This window comes from Vidua macroura, chromosome 16, assembly GCF_024509145.1.
Source record: "Vidua macroura isolate BioBank_ID:100142 chromosome 16, ASM2450914v1, whole genome shotgun sequence".
Taxonomy (NCBI): domain Eukaryota; kingdom Metazoa; phylum Chordata; class Aves; order Passeriformes; family Viduidae; genus Vidua; species Vidua macroura.
This window is the reverse complement of record NC_071586.1, coordinates 8646551-8664312: the sequence shown is the minus strand read 5'-3', so window position 1 is coordinate 8664312 and position 17762 is coordinate 8646551. Positions and strand designations below refer to the sequence as shown.

The 17762-nt window shown below is 39.7% G+C and overlaps 1 protein-coding gene across 2 annotated transcripts in view; it reads left to right on the top strand.

Moving 5' to 3' along the window:
- The window catches only part of SMG1 (SMG1 nonsense mediated mRNA decay associated PI3K related kinase), a 58944-nt gene extending 44561 nt beyond the window's left edge, over window positions 1–14383 (top strand). For both annotated transcript variants that reach the window (XM_053992015.1, XM_053992016.1), the window contains 19 exons: window positions 529–747; window positions 1178–1368; window positions 1975–2147; window positions 2524–2803; window positions 3515–3787; window positions 3903–4137; window positions 5636–5862; window positions 6530–6680; window positions 6772–6961; window positions 7189–7658; window positions 8666–8803; window positions 9675–9827; window positions 10160–10339; window positions 10548–10775; window positions 11216–11427; window positions 11638–11744; window positions 12069–12248; window positions 12379–12485; window positions 13135–14383. In XM_053992015.1, coding sequence (XP_053847990.1) covers window positions 529–747; window positions 1178–1368; window positions 1975–2147; window positions 2524–2803; window positions 3515–3787; window positions 3903–4137; window positions 5636–5862; window positions 6530–6680; window positions 6772–6961; window positions 7189–7658; window positions 8666–8803; window positions 9675–9827; window positions 10160–10339; window positions 10548–10775; window positions 11216–11427; window positions 11638–11744; window positions 12069–12248; window positions 12379–12485; window positions 13135–13212 — 3792 coding nt within the window. In that variant the 3' untranslated portion in view covers window positions 13213–14383. The remainder of the gene's footprint in view (window positions 1–528; window positions 748–1177; window positions 1369–1974; window positions 2148–2523; window positions 2804–3514; window positions 3788–3902; window positions 4138–5635; window positions 5863–6529; window positions 6681–6771; window positions 6962–7188; window positions 7659–8665; window positions 8804–9674; window positions 9828–10159; window positions 10340–10547; window positions 10776–11215; window positions 11428–11637; window positions 11745–12068; window positions 12249–12378; window positions 12486–13134) is intronic.
- The last annotated feature ends 3379 nt before the right edge of the window (window positions 14384–17762 follow it).

Here is a 17762-nt window from a genome sequence, read left to right as displayed (position 1 = left end):
TTCTGCTGCTGGTTTATAGAGGCTTCACCTTTCTGCTGTGATTTTAATTGGGCTTACTGTAGTTACATCCTGTGGTAGGTATTTAAGAAACATGAGACTGTCTAATAAATGCACATGCAAGTAGTGGTACAACTAAAATTTAGGGTGAAAAGGGGACTTTTAGTAGTAGATTAAAATGTTATGTTTTTCCTGAATTTTTTTGAGATATTTTGCTTGCCCTCTTCCTTTGGGACTCATTCTGTATAAACATGACACATATGTTTTTAAAAAGAAAAATGCTCTGAAGAAGGGAGATTTTCCCTCCTTAAGTGTCTGTGGCTTGTGCATAGAGTTTGTGTGGAAGGCTAGATCTTCCCACAGGCTCAGCTGCATTTGTACCCACGGTGGTGTTCTTCCTGTCTGTGTAGTACTTAGGGATACATTATGGATTTCTGTACCTACTCAAGTACAGTATTTTGCCTCTTAAGTTTCCACTATTCTACAAGGATGACACAGAATCAGAACGAGTCTGTTTAAAATACGATGCAGGTCCTTCATATTATGCGGCGTGGGAGAGAGACTTTGCTTACACTGCTGGAAGCTTTTGTTTATGACCCACTGGTGGACTGGACAGCTGGAGGCGAGGCAGGATTTGCTGGGGCTGTCTATGGTGGTGGTGGCCAGCAGGCTGAAAACAAACAGAGCAAAAGGGAAATGGAAAGGGATATTACACGGAGTCTCTTTTCCTCGAGGGTGGCCGAGATAAAGGTGAGTTCACTACAATAATCTTCTATTTTTAAAACGAAGTAGATGCTGCGCTGTCATTTTATTTATTTGCATTTTGGGAATGGGGGAAGATGTGGTCATGTATCAGCACTAGTTCATGAATTTTATTGTGATAAATTGAGTTTGTATGAAGGGAGTGCTTATACTGAACATGCAAGTGTTTAGTTTTCAGTTCCTGCATGCTTAATTCTAAAACATGTTTTAGTGCTTTGCCTGAATCTGAGCTAGGAGAATAAAAACAGAGGTTTAGAGAGCAGTTTAAATAAAGAACATCTGTTAAGATTTGGCAGTTGTAACACTGGAAGGAGTGTTAGATGAATGGTGGTGTTGAAGGGTTAAGTTCTGCCACATCTTATTTTCTGTTGCCAGTTTGATTTAGTGCAGTTTGGTAACATCTGTGTCTTGATTGCAGGTTAACTGGTTTAAGAACAGAGATGAAATGCTTGCTGTGCTGCCAAAACTGGACAGTAGTTTAGAAGAGTACCTGAACCTGCAGGAACAGTTAACAGATGTAGAAAAGTTGCAGGGAAAACTACTGGAAGAGATAGAATTTCTGGAAGGTGCAGAAGGAGTGGATCATCCCTCCCACACACTTCAGCACAGGTACAGAGGAGCCAGGAATTCTGTCAGAAGTCTCACAGTTCAATACAGATGGTGTTTTAACAATGTACTACTTATGGGTTAAATGTTAGAAATCTGTACACGAGTGACTAGCTGGGTAAAAGCTATTCTTGCAGTAAGCAGGTCACTCCTTGCACAGAAGAACTACTTTTCCTACTAAATAATCTTATGTCCTGCACTTCATAATCCGTCAATATAACCTGTGCTTGTCCACGTTCCACACTTGATCCTTAAGGCAAGAGAGGGAATGTTCTGAAAATGGTGTCCCATCATTATAATCCACATAAGGGACCTATTGATAAATAGCACAGAAATACTTCCTTCTAAGTTTCTAATTCTTAAAGTTATTTTTGAAGGTTATTTGAAATCAATCAAGTATTTCAGAATTGCATGAATAGGCACAGGCATTAATTATTTTCTAGGAAAACAGAATTAATTATGCAACATTGTTAGTTTAATGTAATTGGTGAGAACATGTTCATTTCCTGGTTAACAGTTGTATTGTTCAATATTGTTCTGTATTCTATAGCGTTAAGTTTATTTTCTTTCTTGTAGTACTTACTTGATTCTGTGGCTTCAATAATTCAGGTATTCTGAGCACACACAGTTGCAGTCTCAACAAAGAGCTGTCCAGGAAGCCATCCAGGTGAAGCTGAATGAGTTTGAGCAGTGGATAACCCATTACCAAACTGCCTTCAGTAATTTAGAGGCAACACAACTTGCAAGTCTGCTCCAAGAAATTAGCACACAAATGGACCTAGGTACAAAATAGTATTTCTGGGGGTGGTTTTAATGGTTTGAAAATAACTTGAGTTAAATATCAGGAGGCATTATGAGTATCCTCTAGCTTAAAGGCAAAGATCTGTATGTAACCAGTTAAAAGAAAGGAGCTTCTTCAAAGGATGATTTATCGCACTTCAAGGTTTCAGTGCCAAGCTGTCTCAAGGAATTTGTGTCTTCTCCTGACTGGGCATGAGATTCTCTTACCCTGTGCTTAAAATTCTCAATATGAATTCTCTATGCTCCTTTATCACAAGTTAAAAAAAAAAAAAATTGAAAAGGTTTTAATACTCAGTATTTCTATTGTATAAAAGTGTCTTCAGACATGGCTTTATTTTTAACCTTCTTTCTTTAAAGGTCCTCCAAGTTATGTCCCAGCAACAGCATTTCTGCAAAATGCAGGCCAGGCACATCTGATCAGCCAGTGTGAACAACTGGAAGGAGAGGTTGGTGCTTTTCTGCAGCAGAGAAGATCTGTATTACGTGGTTGCTTGGAACAATTGCACAACTATGCAACAGTAGCTCTGCAGTATCCCAAAGCTGTGTTCCAGAAGCACCGAATAGAGCAATGGAAAACCTGGATGGAAGAGCTCATTTGTAACATGACAATAGAGCGCTGTCAGGATATCTTTAGGAAGTAAGTTGACAGAATAATGACTTGTTCAAAGAATGTAATTTTGAAGCTATTACCCTAATTTTATAATTTAAATAAATACTTTTGCAATGACCTATCTAATTATAAAGCAAACCAACAGTAAGTTGTAATTCTGGAAATTTGGAGTAAATATGAAAAACTGCTTTAAAAGTACCATTCCAGAATTTAGTCTGTGTGCTTCAACAGGAAAATCAAGTAACATTTTCCTGTAATGAACAAATGGAGAATTCACCTTTGTGGCTTCAGAGTAGTGATGTTTTGAGTTTTAGAAACTTCTAGTATTTAAAAATCAATAAGTAAAGGGGTTTTTTTTAATCTAGTAGATTTTCAAGCAGTTTCTGGTTCTTTTTTTCTTCTTAAGTCAGGTTGTTTCAACATTATTATGGCTTGGCTTAAAAGATCTAGATTATATTTGAGCATTTCCTCTGAAATCCCTTTCCTTTCATCTTCTATTGATTCTTTGCTTCAAGGACAGTTGTCTTATGTCCTTGCAAGTAGGTGTGGAATATGGTGCATTATAGGACCTTATAAAAGCATTGTTAGGGTAGTCATCAACCTCTTGTGGTATTTAGCGTTAATGAGTAGGTGATTTAGGAACGGTTCAAACATGGAGTGCGTTTCCTACTCAGAGCAGAGTGCAGTCTGTTAGCACGTGAGCAGGGGAAGTGTAGTCACTGTCCTTGTGCTCGACAGGTACGAAATGCAGTACGCTCCCCAGCCCGCGCCGAGCGTGTGCCAGTTCATCACGGCCACGGAGGTGACGCTGCAGCGCTACGCGGCCGACATCAACAGCCGGCTGATCCGGCAGGTGGAGCGCCTGAAGCAGGAGGCAGTCACGGTGCCCGTGTGCGAGGAGCAGCTCAAGGAGATCGAGCGCTGCATCAAGGTGTTCCTGCACGAGAACGGCGAGGAGGGCTCGCTCAGCTTGGCCAGCGTCATCATCTCCGCTCTGTGCGCGCTGACCAGGTGAGTTCCTCCAGGAAAGCTCCTGGTGGAGACCACATCACAGGAATGGTCAGTGATGGAATTCTGTGAGGAGTGCAGCAGCAGGCACGGTGGCTAAGTGTCTCAATTCATCTAGGCGAAACCTGATGATGGAAGGTGCAGCGTCCAGTGCTGGAGAGCAGCTGGTTGATTTGACTTCCAGAGATGGAGCCTGGTTTCTGGAGGAGCTTTGCAGCATGAGTGGGAATGTCACGTGCCTTGTGCAGCTGCTGAAGCAGTGCCATCTTGTACCCCAGGACTTAGATATTCCAAACCCCATGGAAGCATCAGAAGCTGTTCACTTAGCCAATGGAGTATATATCTCACTTCAGGTGAGTCTTCTGTGTTACATTTTCCCCCTATCCTTGAAGGCTTCAGCAAAGTCATTCTTAATAAATTCTTCCTTAATGGGCTAAATGTTTGTTTATGATGCTGCTGAGAATTTTTCATAAGTCTTGTTCCCGATTACTTTATTTGATTGAGCTGAACAGGCATTTGCTTCTGTCATTTACATTTTTATTGGTTGACAGAAACTGTTTTGATCTGTACATGAGAAATTGCAAAAAACTGCTGTCAAGTAAGTAACCATGAGGAAGACATTGGTATCAGCTTTATAGACACACCAGCTTCATGTCTCCTTTTCATTTTTCTGTTCTGTTACTGTGAGTCCTGATGAACTTCCAGACTCTTCAAATTGTGTTCGTTCTGTTTTCTGCTCCTGCTAAACTTTACTTATTTTCACCTGAATCAAACAGTTTCAAATAAACTCAGAAAACCTGTTGTACAGGCCCCTGTCTCCAATATTGGGTAGGAGAAAAATGCATTTATAATTTTGTGGTTCAGAAATGTTTCCACATTAATAAAACAAAAAACCCATGAAAGGCAGTTTGAGTGAAATATCTGCTGAAAACTGATATACTTTATAACCTGTGGCTGGTTAAATAGATTTTTGAGGCTTTTAATTCCATTGTATTGTATTTGAGAAATATTTTCCTCTCAAGCTGCCTAAGTGCATTTGGATTTTCATCACTTTATTTTTTCACTCTTTGAAGTTGTAACATTTCAGAACTGTTTCAGAAATGCTGAACATTTCAAACTGCTTCAGTGCATGGCAGCAATTTCACTGCATTGCAGTGGGGATCTTTCACCCACACATTGTTGTCCTCCCTGTGAGCTCCTAGATAAGATGTGCTCACTGAACTCCCTGCTCACTTGGCAGTCAAGATAACCAGTCTTTTTGGTGTGTTTCATCTCCTTTTGGAGACAGAGCACGTTGGTTCTTTCTGTAGCTGCCTTTAGCCCTTTGCTGCTTTCTGCTTGGGGAAAATTGCTCTGTGCCACTTAAGGTACTGTTTTTCTTCCCTGCATCGATTTCTGTGGCAAAATTATCACTACCTGTCAAGTTTCTGCTACTTTTCCTTTGTCTAGTCCAATCAGTTTTGCAAATCATAAATTCAGTAAATAATTTAATTTGCTCATAGTTATGTAATGGAAAAGAAAAGCTGACATTGATGACACCAATTGACAAATTATGAACTCTTTTGCCCCCAGCCTCTGATGAGAATGGCTGTCAGGTATTGCTGCTGGTGCTGTTGTTGCTACGTTGCTACAGATGTCAAACCTTTGGCTTTGTACAGGGTTTATTGTGTTCCTGATTTCTTCAAAGTTAATCCAAGAGCAGACTTTTGACTCTTGGCTGACCCACCATCATGTTGTATTTTAGATAACGTCTGCTGCATGGTGGTGTAGTATTAAAATGACAAAAGATGTTGCATGGCATACTTTTTGAGGGGGAAAAGTTTTTACTTTTTCATACTTATTTCCCAACAGGAATTGAACTCAAACTTCCGACAGATCATTTTCCCTGAAGCACTTAGGTGCTTAATGAAAGGAGAGTATACTTTAGAAAGTATGCTCCATGAATTGGATAATCTTATAGAGCAAACAACTGATGGAGTCCCTTTGCAAACATTGGTTGAATCTCTTCAAGCCTACTTACGAAATGCTGCTATGGGTATAGAGGAGGAGACACACACTCATTACATTGATGTTGCAAGGTAAATCACCTTTTTTTCAGTTTAGGTGTGAGAGAGTGAAGACTGAAGAACATTAGTTTGTGTAAAATAATTTTTTGTTTGATATACAGGCTTTTCTTGCCCAAGAATACCTTAAGCAGAGTGCTGGGTGGAAAGTGTGCTCTTGTTTCCTCTCTGCCTGTTTGTGTGTTTATCCCCATGCATACACAGAAATATGGAGCTGTGGCAATTTACACTTACATCTGCTTAAAGCTGACTTTTGGTAGTCAACTTCTTCCAAAATAAGTAGTTGTGATTTTATATTTGAAGTTAAAGGATGCTAAAAATAGGAACTTGTTAATTAGTTTGTGGGAGGAATCTGTGAAAGGGAGAGCTGGTAACCATGGCTCTCCTCATCAGGAGGTTTGATGAGCAGCTTTTGCTTAATAAGCCAGTGACTTGGTTAAAAAAGCAACATGAGACAGAACACTGAGCAGACTTGTGTATCTTGTACTGTGCACCTACATTTCTGGGTAGGTGCTTGGTACACAACAAACCGATTCAGAATTGTCAAGTGGTATTTCCCTTGAGCCAGTTGTGGTGGCTCCATCAGTGGTACAGTGAATCTGTGGAATCAGTCAGTTGAGAAAATTGTTTATTGTGGACTAAGCGAAACCATGTAAATTTTCTTTCTTTTTTTCATTTTAAGAGTACTTCATGCTCAGTATGGTGAACTGATTCAGCCAAGAAATGGTTCAGTTGATGAAACTCCCAAAATGTCAGCTGGTCAGATGCTTTTGGTAGCTTTTGATGGAATGTTTGCTCAAGTGGAAACTGCATTTGGTTTATTGATTGAAAAGGTATGGATTTGTTCTTTTTGGAGTACTGTTTGAGCCAGAATTAGGAAACATTTAAAAAACCAAACTAATTAATTTCCTTTACATTGCTCAGCTAAACAAGATGGAGATACCTCTTGCTTGGCGTAAGATTGACATAATTAGGGAAGCCCGCAGCACCCAGGTTAACTTCTTCGATGATGACAACAATCGGCAAGTCCTGGAGGAAATTTTCTTTCTGAAGAGACTGCAAACAATTAAAGAATTTTTCAGGCTCTGTGGTACCTTTTCTAAGACACTGTCAGGTAAATAAATGATATCAAATATTCACTTCCCTTTATCTGCTTCTCATCCTGGTCAGAAGAATGTAAAATGGTCACTTTTGCTGTAACTTACCCTGGATATGTGTAAGGAAGCAGCAACTAAAAATGAATTCCTGTGCTTTTGCTGTGTTTGTAAGTTGGGTATTATTCTTCTGGATGCATCAAATGTTTCCTTTATAACAGAAGTACTATTTCTTTCCCTTTAAAAGGAATCAGTTCAATTGAAGACCAGAATGCAGTAAATGGACCTGTTCAAATTGTCAATGTGAAAGCCCTTTACAGGAACTCTTGTTTTAGTGAAGATCAAATGGCCAAGCCAATTAAGGCTTTTACAGCAGACTTTGTGAGGCAGCTTTTAATTGGCCTTCCAAATCAAGCTTTGGGACTGACCTTGTGCAGTTTCATCAGCGCTCTGGGTGTTGATATCATTGCTCAGGTAGAAGCTAAAGACTTTGGAGCAGAAAGCAAGGTTTCTGTGGATGACCTGTGCAAGAAAGCTGTGGAGCACAACATCCAGATTGGCAAGTTCTCACAGCTGGTGATGAACAGGGCCACAGTCCTGGCCAGCTCCTACGACACAGCCTGGAAGAAGCACGACCTGGTGCGCAGACTGGAAACCAGCATTTCCTCGTGCAAGACCAGCCTGCAGAGAGTGCAGCTGCACATTGCCATGTTCCAGGTGAGAGCCCGGCACAGGCTGGGGACTTCCACATGGGGTCTGGCAAAAATGACCGTGGGTTACAGTGTCTGAGCACAACAAACATGATATTTTGTTGAATAAATTCTAAGGTATTTTAATGGACTTTATAAGGTATTTTGATTATAATTGTGCTGTAAATATATAAGGAACAGTGTTATTGCTAGCTTTTCTGGAAGACTAGCTGCTTTACAAGAAGCAAATTCTGCAACATATAAGTTTTCTTGAATAATGTAATTTTTTTCAACAGCCATTAAGTTGGTTTTTAGAAAATAGGTCATTCACTGGCTTTCTTACCAGCAATGCTGTCCCATTCTCCCCCTTTTTCTCAGATTATGACCTTAAGGGAGGAGATGGCTTAGAACAGAGGGTATGAATTGCTGAATGTCATTTTGTAACTTTCCTTCAAAGTTTTAATACATTGACTGTCTCCTTGCTCCACTGTTTGCTTCATTAAAAATATAAATAGCAGCAGTATCAGTCCTGAAAACTGCTTTTCTGAGGCTTTAGATAAATGCCATTGTGTCCCTTTACACTGGTACGCAGTTGTGTTGTACTGTCAGTGATCTTTACTTTATAGTGATTTGTAGGTTCAGGGACAAGGCTTTCTCCAGGTCAGTTAATAAACCATTTCATAGACTGATAAGAAAAATTATCTTGGTTTTAAGGTATCACAAGTGAATTGTTTCTGAGTATTGATGGCTTTTCCTTTAGATTAAAAAGGTGTGTGTAAATCACATCTAGTAAGTTGGTGGACTGATAAATGGTATAAACATCCAAGCTATCAAAACATAATTTGCAACTACTTGTATAATTCAATGCTCTTAAATGATTTAGGACTTGGAGCTGTGCTGGTACTGTCTGACATGCAGCCTTTTTAGTGCCCTTACTTATAAAGGGTACCAGAGCAGTGGAATTGCTGTTTGTGATGCAAAGTATTTTGTGCTGAGCAATATTGATAATCAAGTCTTGCTGTTACTTTCTTAAAGTGGCAGCATGAGGATCTTCTCATCAGTCGCCCCCAGGCTATTTCTGTCACTCCTCCACCTCGTTCAGCAATTTTAACCAACATGAAGAAGAAACTTCACACGCTCAGTCAGATTGAAGCTTCCATTGCAACAGTCCAGGTATGGCTGTTCTGGGGAGGGTTGTTCAGCAGCACATTGAAATGTGACTAACACAAACTGCAAATCATCTGCCACCTTCAAAGTATGTTATCTGGGTTGCTGTGTTACACAAATGTTGGGGGTATTGTCATTGATCTCTTTTGGTCTGATGGGTCCTGTTATATTGTTTGATATTGCTGTCTCATCCAAAAGGTTCTATTTGGAATAGCAGTAAATCTTTTTGAAGAAAAAGACAAATTTGTGAAAGTATCTTTTTTTCTGAAGGCTGCTAGTGCTCATTTTCTTTAACTCTGTGTACCTTGGATCATCCTTACTATTGTTTTTGCTAGCTAAATGTCAGAAGTTCCCTTTATAGAAATGGGCATATTAATTCTTCTGTGTGTTAAGGTTTGTGTGCTATGGCTTTGCTCAGTATTTTAGATTTATTTGGTGCCAGTAATATAGAATATTTGTTTGTTAATTACTGATTAGCTTTCTCAATTTTAATTTCCTTTATTGGTTGTGAAGGTACTGTTTATAATAATTTCTTGAATTATTTGCAAAATAATTGAGGGACTCCTATGATGTTATATAATTCTTTGTCTAGAAATCTGACTGCTTTTTTTTTTTTGGTGAGTTAAAGTCTAGACAGGTAGACTTTATATAACAATCAAGTCCCATTGTGATGTGTACTGGAAATAAACTTTTAAACAGCATAAACTAACATTTGTCAATCATGAATGCCACAGTATTTCAAATATATGGGATAAGAAAGTGTCTGCATGTGTTATGTATGCATAATTTATTTAAAGCCAGGCTTAGAATGCTGCATATCATTCATTATTTCATAAGTATGAATTATCTCTATGGGCTTTTTTCTTCCCCAATGCAGGAGAAACTAGCAGCACTTGAAGCAAGTATTGAGCAGCGTTTAAAATGGGCAGGAGGTGCGAATCCTGCACTGGCCCCGGTCTTGCAAGATTTTGATGCCACTATTGCTGAAAGAAGAAACCTTGTACTGAAAGAAAGTCAAAGAGCAAGCCAGGTACTACAGATAAGTACAGTACTCTTGACTTCATGAGTGTGTTCACTCTTCATTTCCTACTCGAGATTTATGTAGAAGATATTTTTCTGCTCTGCATCTAAAGAACAAACATAGATAACCAAACACTTCTGGGAATCCCACTTGAAAGCCATAGGAATGATCTTTGTGAGAATTGCTGCAGGGTTGGGTGACCCTGGGATGATACTGCTACTGTAACAGAGCAGTATCTGTGTGTTTAAAATCCTTGCTTCAAAGCACATGAAAAAAACGCTGTTTGTCTCATAGCCAGTTGAAGTGAAATAATTTTTCTCACTCTGGCTTTGATTTTTCAGGTCACTTTCCTTTGCAGTAATATCATTCATTTTGAGAGTTTACGTACGAGGACAGCAGAAGCCCTGAATCTCGATGCTGCATTGTTTGAACTCCTCAAACGCTGTCAGCAAATGTGCTCCTTTGCATCGCAGTTCAACAGCTCCGTGTCTGACCTGGAGCTTCGCCTGCTGCAGAGAGTGGTAAGCACGGGGCAAAGCAAAGCATGAAACCTTTCAGAACCACTGCAGGGACTTCTCAGTTTTGTCTTCCATCCTCAGTGTTATGTATACCTGCAGAGGGAGTGTGGCCCAGAGTTTGTGCTGTCAGTTAAACACTTGGCAGTGCTGTTACACAGCAAGTGAATTTTATCTCTGGGTATAGATAAAGAAATGTTTCCGTTACTTTTAGGGCACTGGTCTCGAACATCCTATTGGCAGCTCTGAATGGCTTCACTCAGCTCACAAGCAGTTGACCCAGGAGATATCTACACAGAGAACAGTACAAACAGAAAGAGAACAGCAAATAGAAACAGTTTGTGAAACAATTCAGAATCTGGTGGATAGTATTAAAACTGTGCTCACGGGTCATAACAGACAGCTTGGAGATGTCAAACATCTACTGAAAGCTATGGCAAAGGTATGCCTGAAGCATCCTTATATTTATTCCTCAAACTCATGTCAGTACAGTTTAAGAAAAATAACAGTTGTATGTTAGATACTTTATGTGCTTCATAAAGTATCTAGAAACAGTAAAATGTTTGTGCATATGGAGTTCAAGACATAAAGTTCATGTTTAAGAATTCATAAAACTTTCTAGCATTAGCCTTAGCAGGCTTTGGTTGAACTGAACCTTTTCTCTCTCTTGGCAGTTGAAACATTGTGTTTATAAATCCTTTTGGTTCTAAATCTGTTAAAAAAATCATTATTTAAAAATTTATTTCTTCATACATAACTACTGAAAATTACAGTTATTTGTAATCAAATGACAAACTGAAGGACTGAAAGGGCTTAGAAATCTCCACTTTATTCTCTTGGCCAAAATACAGCAGTTGACCTTTTTGCACATCTTGGTTACAGGATGAAGAAGCGGCTTTGGCAGATGGTGAAGATGTTCCCTATGAGAACAGTGTTAGGCAGTTCCTGGGTGAATATAAATCATGGCAAGATAATATTCAGACAGTTCTGTTTACATTAGTTCAGGTTATGGGTCAAGTCCGCAGTCAGGAACATGTTGAAATGCTGCAGGAAATAACTCCCACCTTGAAAGAACTTAAAACACAGAGCCAAAGGTAAGAGAGTTACCTTGTCTCAGGTGAGAAAAGGCATTTTGCATACCTGCTTTCATGTAGCAGGAACACATCATGGTGATATGAACACATACTTGATGATTTTCTTAGCACTCGGAAATCTTCTTGCAAAATCTGAATTAATTTAATTTTTGGATTTTCAGTAAGTCAAGTAGTTGCATGAGTATTTATCAACTCCATTATGTTTCCCAGTGTCTACAATAATCTGGTGGGGTTTGCATCACCCTTAGTCACGGATACAGCAAATGAATGCTCCAGCCCAACTTCAGCTGCTACATATCAGCCAACCTTTGCAGCAGGTAATACTTGCAAAAGTACAAACACAAAACCACCAGCAACTGATATTAGAGAGGGAATCATACCTCTTACTGAATTTTGAAATGCAGACAATTTGCTTAATATAAATAAATTCTTAGCAGTGGAATAAAACTTCTTGTTTATGAAGTGAAAGAAATTAGAAAATGGAAAGATTGAAAACTGGTGCAGAACTTAAAATGCAAATTTAAAATGCATTTGTTCTGAAAAACTGATAGGTCACTTTGATATGCATTTAATTGTGCTTTTTCTTGCCTCTATATGCTATTATTTTGAAGACTTTAAGCACTTTTAAACTTTCTTTACAGCTGTACGTAGCAATACCGGGCAGAAAACTCAGCCAGAGGTGATGTCACAGAATGCAAGAAAGCTAATTCAGAAAAATCTTGCAACATCAGCAGATACTCCTCCAAACACAGTCCCAGGAACTGGCAAAAGTGTTGCTTGTAGTCCCAAAAAGACAGCCAGGGACCCTAAAACAGGAAAAGGTAAATACAAACCTTAAAAAAACCAACTAGAAAAAAACCAACAACCCTACCACTGACAGCAACAAAGAAATACCTCAGTGGGTTCTGTGCAGGAGTGCCAAGTTGCATTAACTTTATTTTGTACCTGTAGCTGTGCAGGAGAGGAATTCCTACGCAGTTAGCGTGTGGAAGCGGGTCAAAGCCAAGTTAGAGGGCCGAGATGTGGATCCCAACAGGAGAATGTCTGTGGCTGAACAGGTGAGTTGAAAATAAAGTTCCAGTACTGGTCCTCGCTTTAAATACATGCTAATTAGCAGGTGTGTCTGCTGCAGTGTGCCTTCAGGCCAAAATCTTGTTGTGAATGGGGGTTCCTTTGGGGGTGGGAGCTGTTGCAGTGCAAATCAAGGTTGCTGCTGCCTTGCATTGCTGTTTTTTTTTTTTAACTGTCATATGCTTTTGTTTTTCATATGGAGGTTTATGTAAAGCCATGAATCAGATAAAATTGTCTTTTGCCCGTCAGTAAGCTAACATTTTTTCCACAGCTGCTGATAGCCAGGGAGAACACGAGATCTGTACAGCTGCCCAAGGGACAGAACTTTTCTGTGTTCAATAACATAACACAGCCACTCCTGTCTCTGGGCAACGGAGTCAGGGGACACAGTTGTCCACGTCTATTTGAGAATGGTGTGGCTACTTCCAAGATAGGGGCTGTGAATGAGATATGTGATTTTTTTCTTTTTTAGTACAGCTTCCTGTTTCTTATGTGGACTGCACGAAATTATGTCTACAGTTACTTCAGATGTTTTTCAGTGAAATGCAGGTGGCATTTGACAGTAAATTTTAAGATCACTTAAACACTTTTAAAATTCTAGCTTATTTTTAATTCCTTGTTTGACCTTTTTAATAGGTTGACTTTGTGATTAAGGAAGCAACTAATCTAGATAACTTGGCTCAGCTGTATGAAGGTTGGACTGCCTGGGTATGAGTAGGGAGACAGCAGCTCGGTCTGGTTCAGCGAGGTCAGACATCCACCAGAATCAACTCGGCCTCAGGCATCCGTAGCCGCACCACAGTCGGTGGTGATGCATACTGGGGCTTAATCTGAGGAAACCTAGGAAATCTCGGTGCACTGGGAAGTGAATCCTGCAGGATAGCTGCACTCAGGGATACGCTCAACACATGGTCTGCAACCCCCACGGTCAAGGGTGAAAGCTCACCGCTTGAGCAACACGGTTTGTCTTTCTGCTACGGAAGAACTGCAAACGTGTCTGGGGGTCAGCTGCAGAAAGAAATCAGGATGCTACAAACGGCAGAGTGATTTGGAACTCAATTCCACCTGACCCTGTGAACAATTCAGGAAACACCGAACCCTGTTCAAAGAAAAACAGAAAAATGGGGCCATGAAGAAATCACAGCAAGGGCAGATTTGATGCATTCAGATCCTTGTTCCTCTTGTTCTGTGGCAGCAGTGCTGGTTGAGTTGACCAGTTAGTACGGGAAAAGGCTACAAAATGTAAACTTCAGAAATGGACTGAAAGCAAAGAGCTGTACATCAGATACACGCTGCATTGGAAGAACTTCTGAGATAGAAGAAAAAGCCTTTGTTCTCTTCTCCCTTTCCTCTTTCCTTTCACTCCTCCCTCCCAGCCTCTCCTTGCATACACCCTTCTTGGCTTATTCTTGTAGGTTAGGCGTACTTCCAATATACTTTTTATTTCAATCCTTCTACTTCACAGTTTAGTCAAATTAACAACTTAAATTCTGTTGGTAAACAATTTCTCCAAAAGCACTGAAAATATAGAACATCAATGATTACTTATGAGTTGGATGGTCAAATGCAAAATGTAATTTTGGTTATTTTAAAGTCATTTTTGTGATTCTATTATGTACAGTTTCTCAAAATTGTCACTGTGCATTTAAAAGTAATGATTCCTACAGGCATTTGATTTAATGTGCACTTCCCTCTGCTTGCAGTGTACACTTTTTTGTAATTCAAATTGTCCCTCCAATCTCATTCTACTGTGATTGCTGTAGTTTCTTTCGTACGACGTAGCTAATCCAATGTAATCTTTACCTTTTTAAAAACCAGGATAGAGTATCTAGTAGAGTTTTACATTGTTGATGACAGATAAACAATAAAGTGATGTTCTGGTGGAGGTAGAGTGATACGCTTTTTACTTCATTTTCCTAATCCTTTTAGTTCACACTTGTAAATTCTAGTGCTTCACTTCACAGGGGTATACATATCATTCAAGAAATGAAGGACTCTCAAATTTTTGTTCAACTAGATCTGTAAAGATTTCTGCAAAGTAGTTTTCCTCTGCCATATTTCTTCTATAGATGGTTGTTCAGTAATGCATCCATAGGGAATCTTCCACCAAGGTTTTTTTTTTTTAAATCAGTTCTCAAAGTGTGATTATGGTCAGAAAAGTCTCTCTAAAAATGGCATCATCTTCCTTGGATCAAGGTCCTGCTTGTCTGCTGGTGGTCCAAAAGACTTCTTGCTTCATTTTTTAAGTAGGACACCTTTAGGAAAAGGCAACTTCCTTTTCTTAGAGCAAACAAACCCCACAGAATTCAGCTACAACTCCAGAACTGTAAAGGTGCTGATAGCTAAAGCAGAAATGCACCCTGGCATTCTGAACGCAGATAAATTTGTTGTAGATCTATATAAAAAGTTTCTCTTTTGTAAACTTGGTGAATTCATTATGCAGAGTTGCTGAAAAATGTGGGAAGATCCTTAATGCCATTTTAGTCACTTTTCAGAGTAAAACCACACTTCCAATACAGCATTTTTTCAGTCAAAATCCAAGTATTAAAAGATTTGAGCCAAGCCCACTGCTGGCATAAAATTAATTTAATTGAAAGGGTTTGCAGCAGTTCATCTGAGTAGGAAGCTTGGCTGGTGGTTTTTGGATAATGCCAGCAAACTTCTGTTCCTTTCAGTATTTGCACTATGCTGACTGCTCTGCCTCCGCAGTAGGTCTTAGAATTCACTTTCTCCTCTGTTGCCAACTTTTTGTGGACATGCACTTTGAAGTGTAACAGTTTTCGACAGTCATATGGCCTTCCTTGCACTCTGATTGCCTGATTACCTCTAGGGAAGTCACAGGCTTTGCATCTAACAGCACCCGTGCAAACGCATTCCACTGCCACTGCTCCCTGACCCTCTGCCACGCACGTCGCAGGAAAAGCTGTTGGAATGTTGCAGTGAAGAACATTCATATGCAGAACAGGACATTTGACACTGTTGGTCCTTTGCATTTTTCTCCAGTTAAAAATAACCTTATGAACAATCTGTTGGAGAAGTGTAGTGACAGGAGTGTGTTGTACCTGCTGTTTTGTTTCTTGGAAGCTGGGGGGAAGGGAGGGTAATGCACTCACCTGTGGCTCATGTATTATACCTCTGCCATCCAGAAATGAAACACTTGTGTGGAGATGGGTTCTTACTGCATAATTTAATAAAGTTTTAAAAAATAAAAAAGAATATGTGTTTTTAATTTTTTTCTACGCAACACTGTGTGGTTGTGAAAATTACAGGGAAGAATAAAATGCCTGATAACAAACAAATACAAACCAAACCCCAGATTAGAGCAGGATTCTCCAGAGACTTAAATTTGCATAACTAATGCAAAGGAGACAGCTCAGATGTGCAGGAGTTGGTGAGACTGTCACTGTCGACTTGTGTGCTGACACATTTTTCATGGAAATGTTGACACTATGGGAAGTTGGCACAGTCTTGATGAAACCTAAAATTCAGGTTCTGCTCACACATCCTGCATAGTAAATAAGACTGCATTAGCTACATTCTCTTAAAAGATGCTTCTTACAAAGACATAAGGGTACTTTATTTTCAGTAGAACTGGTGTTTATTTTCTCTGCAGTGAGGCACACCTAGAATAATGCAAGTCTAGAATCACCTCTCTACATACAAACCAGCTGAAGCTATAGAAGTCAAACAGTTCAACTGAGGGCAATTTTTTGCCTGCTGCTTACCTGCAGTAAATGTTAACCAAGGGACCATGCTATAAAGTGATTTCTCACATCTGTTCAGCAGTTTTGTTACCCCCTCACAATTCTGTAGGCTCGTGGTTGAGATGCCCTTTGAAAATAGAGTTGCTCGTTTGCCTCTCTTCCTTCTCTCCTTTTGGAAAGCCTGGATGTGAGCATGGCTCTGCCAAATGGGTTGCTGGGATGTGGTAAACTGAAGTCATTAGTGGTGTCCTGGATTATTTTGGTAGGATAATGGCATGGTCAATACAACAAACGGAAAATGCAGCAGATCTATACAGTTAACAGAAATTAGTTTTGTACTTTGTAAGGACTTCATGGTCTGGTTTTGCTTTGCAACAATTAGTTTTGCCCTCAAGGATTATCCTATTTAAATAGAATAATGGTTTTTTTTTTTAGTTTTTCAAATGTCTATAAAAGACTCAAGTCCCCCAAGCTGAAGCTCTGTTTTTCTAAGTACTGTAGTCTTTAAGGTTAATTTACTTCAATTATTCATCAATATGTTCTGTGCCTGGTACATTAGCTATTCTGTTTTAATGTACGCAAGTACTTCAAAGGTTTCTTTGCTTTATTTTTCCCTTTTTTTTTTTTTTTTTGGTCAAGCTTTTCCTAAAATTAGCAGTTTGTTAACATTTTAGCTAAAGAATTTCACAGAAATTACAGATATTAGCTACAAACTACTGCTGTGTACATAAATGCATAGCTGATTAGAGCAATTCTGCCATTCATCAGGCTATTTTTTTATTAATAGCATAATAAAAGTGTATTAAGTATGCTGAAAGGGTGGAGGCTTGACATGTAAACTTAGTGTGCCTGTTCTAAGTGCACAGAGCAATTGCACTGCCCCTTTTAAAGGTGCTTTGAAGCCAGCTTGGGGATTCAATTTTCTGTGCACCTGCTAGGAGAGAATCTTGGTGCAGGAAGAATTGATCCCATTGCAGCATGGTCTGTGCCATGTATTGAGGCAAGCAAAAGAGTTGGGTGTAGCTCAGGTAAGGTGCAGGAGGTACCGAGCTACTGCTGATCCTCTGCCTCCTGCACCATAGCTGAGATTTTAACAGTGAATTTTCCATGAATGCACCATGGCTGAGATTTTAACAGTGACTTTTCCATGAATGCACCATGGCTGAGATTTTAACAATGGAATCTGTGAGTACCTGTGCATGTAGGCACACATTTTTTAATTTGACGTGGTGCCTCACTTGGCCTGGCTGCTCAGCGAGGGAGGGGCGGGCAGGTGGCAGGGCCCTGCCCTGTGCTGTGTTCTGCAGTGCAGTGGCCCCTCTGAGCTATGGAGCAACACGTGATAGGAGGGAAAAGCATCTTCACGGGCCCTCAGGGATGAAGAAAAGCTGCAAGGGCACCTGACTGGGGAGTTTGTGTTTGAAAAACTGGCTGGAGATGATGGCAATGCCTGCTTGTTCCATTGGTAAGTGCTTGAGTTTTTTGTGGTGAGAATCACATAAATGGATGAAACCAGGAGCTGGCTGATGGTATCTCATAGCCAGAGCAGTGTTACTGCAG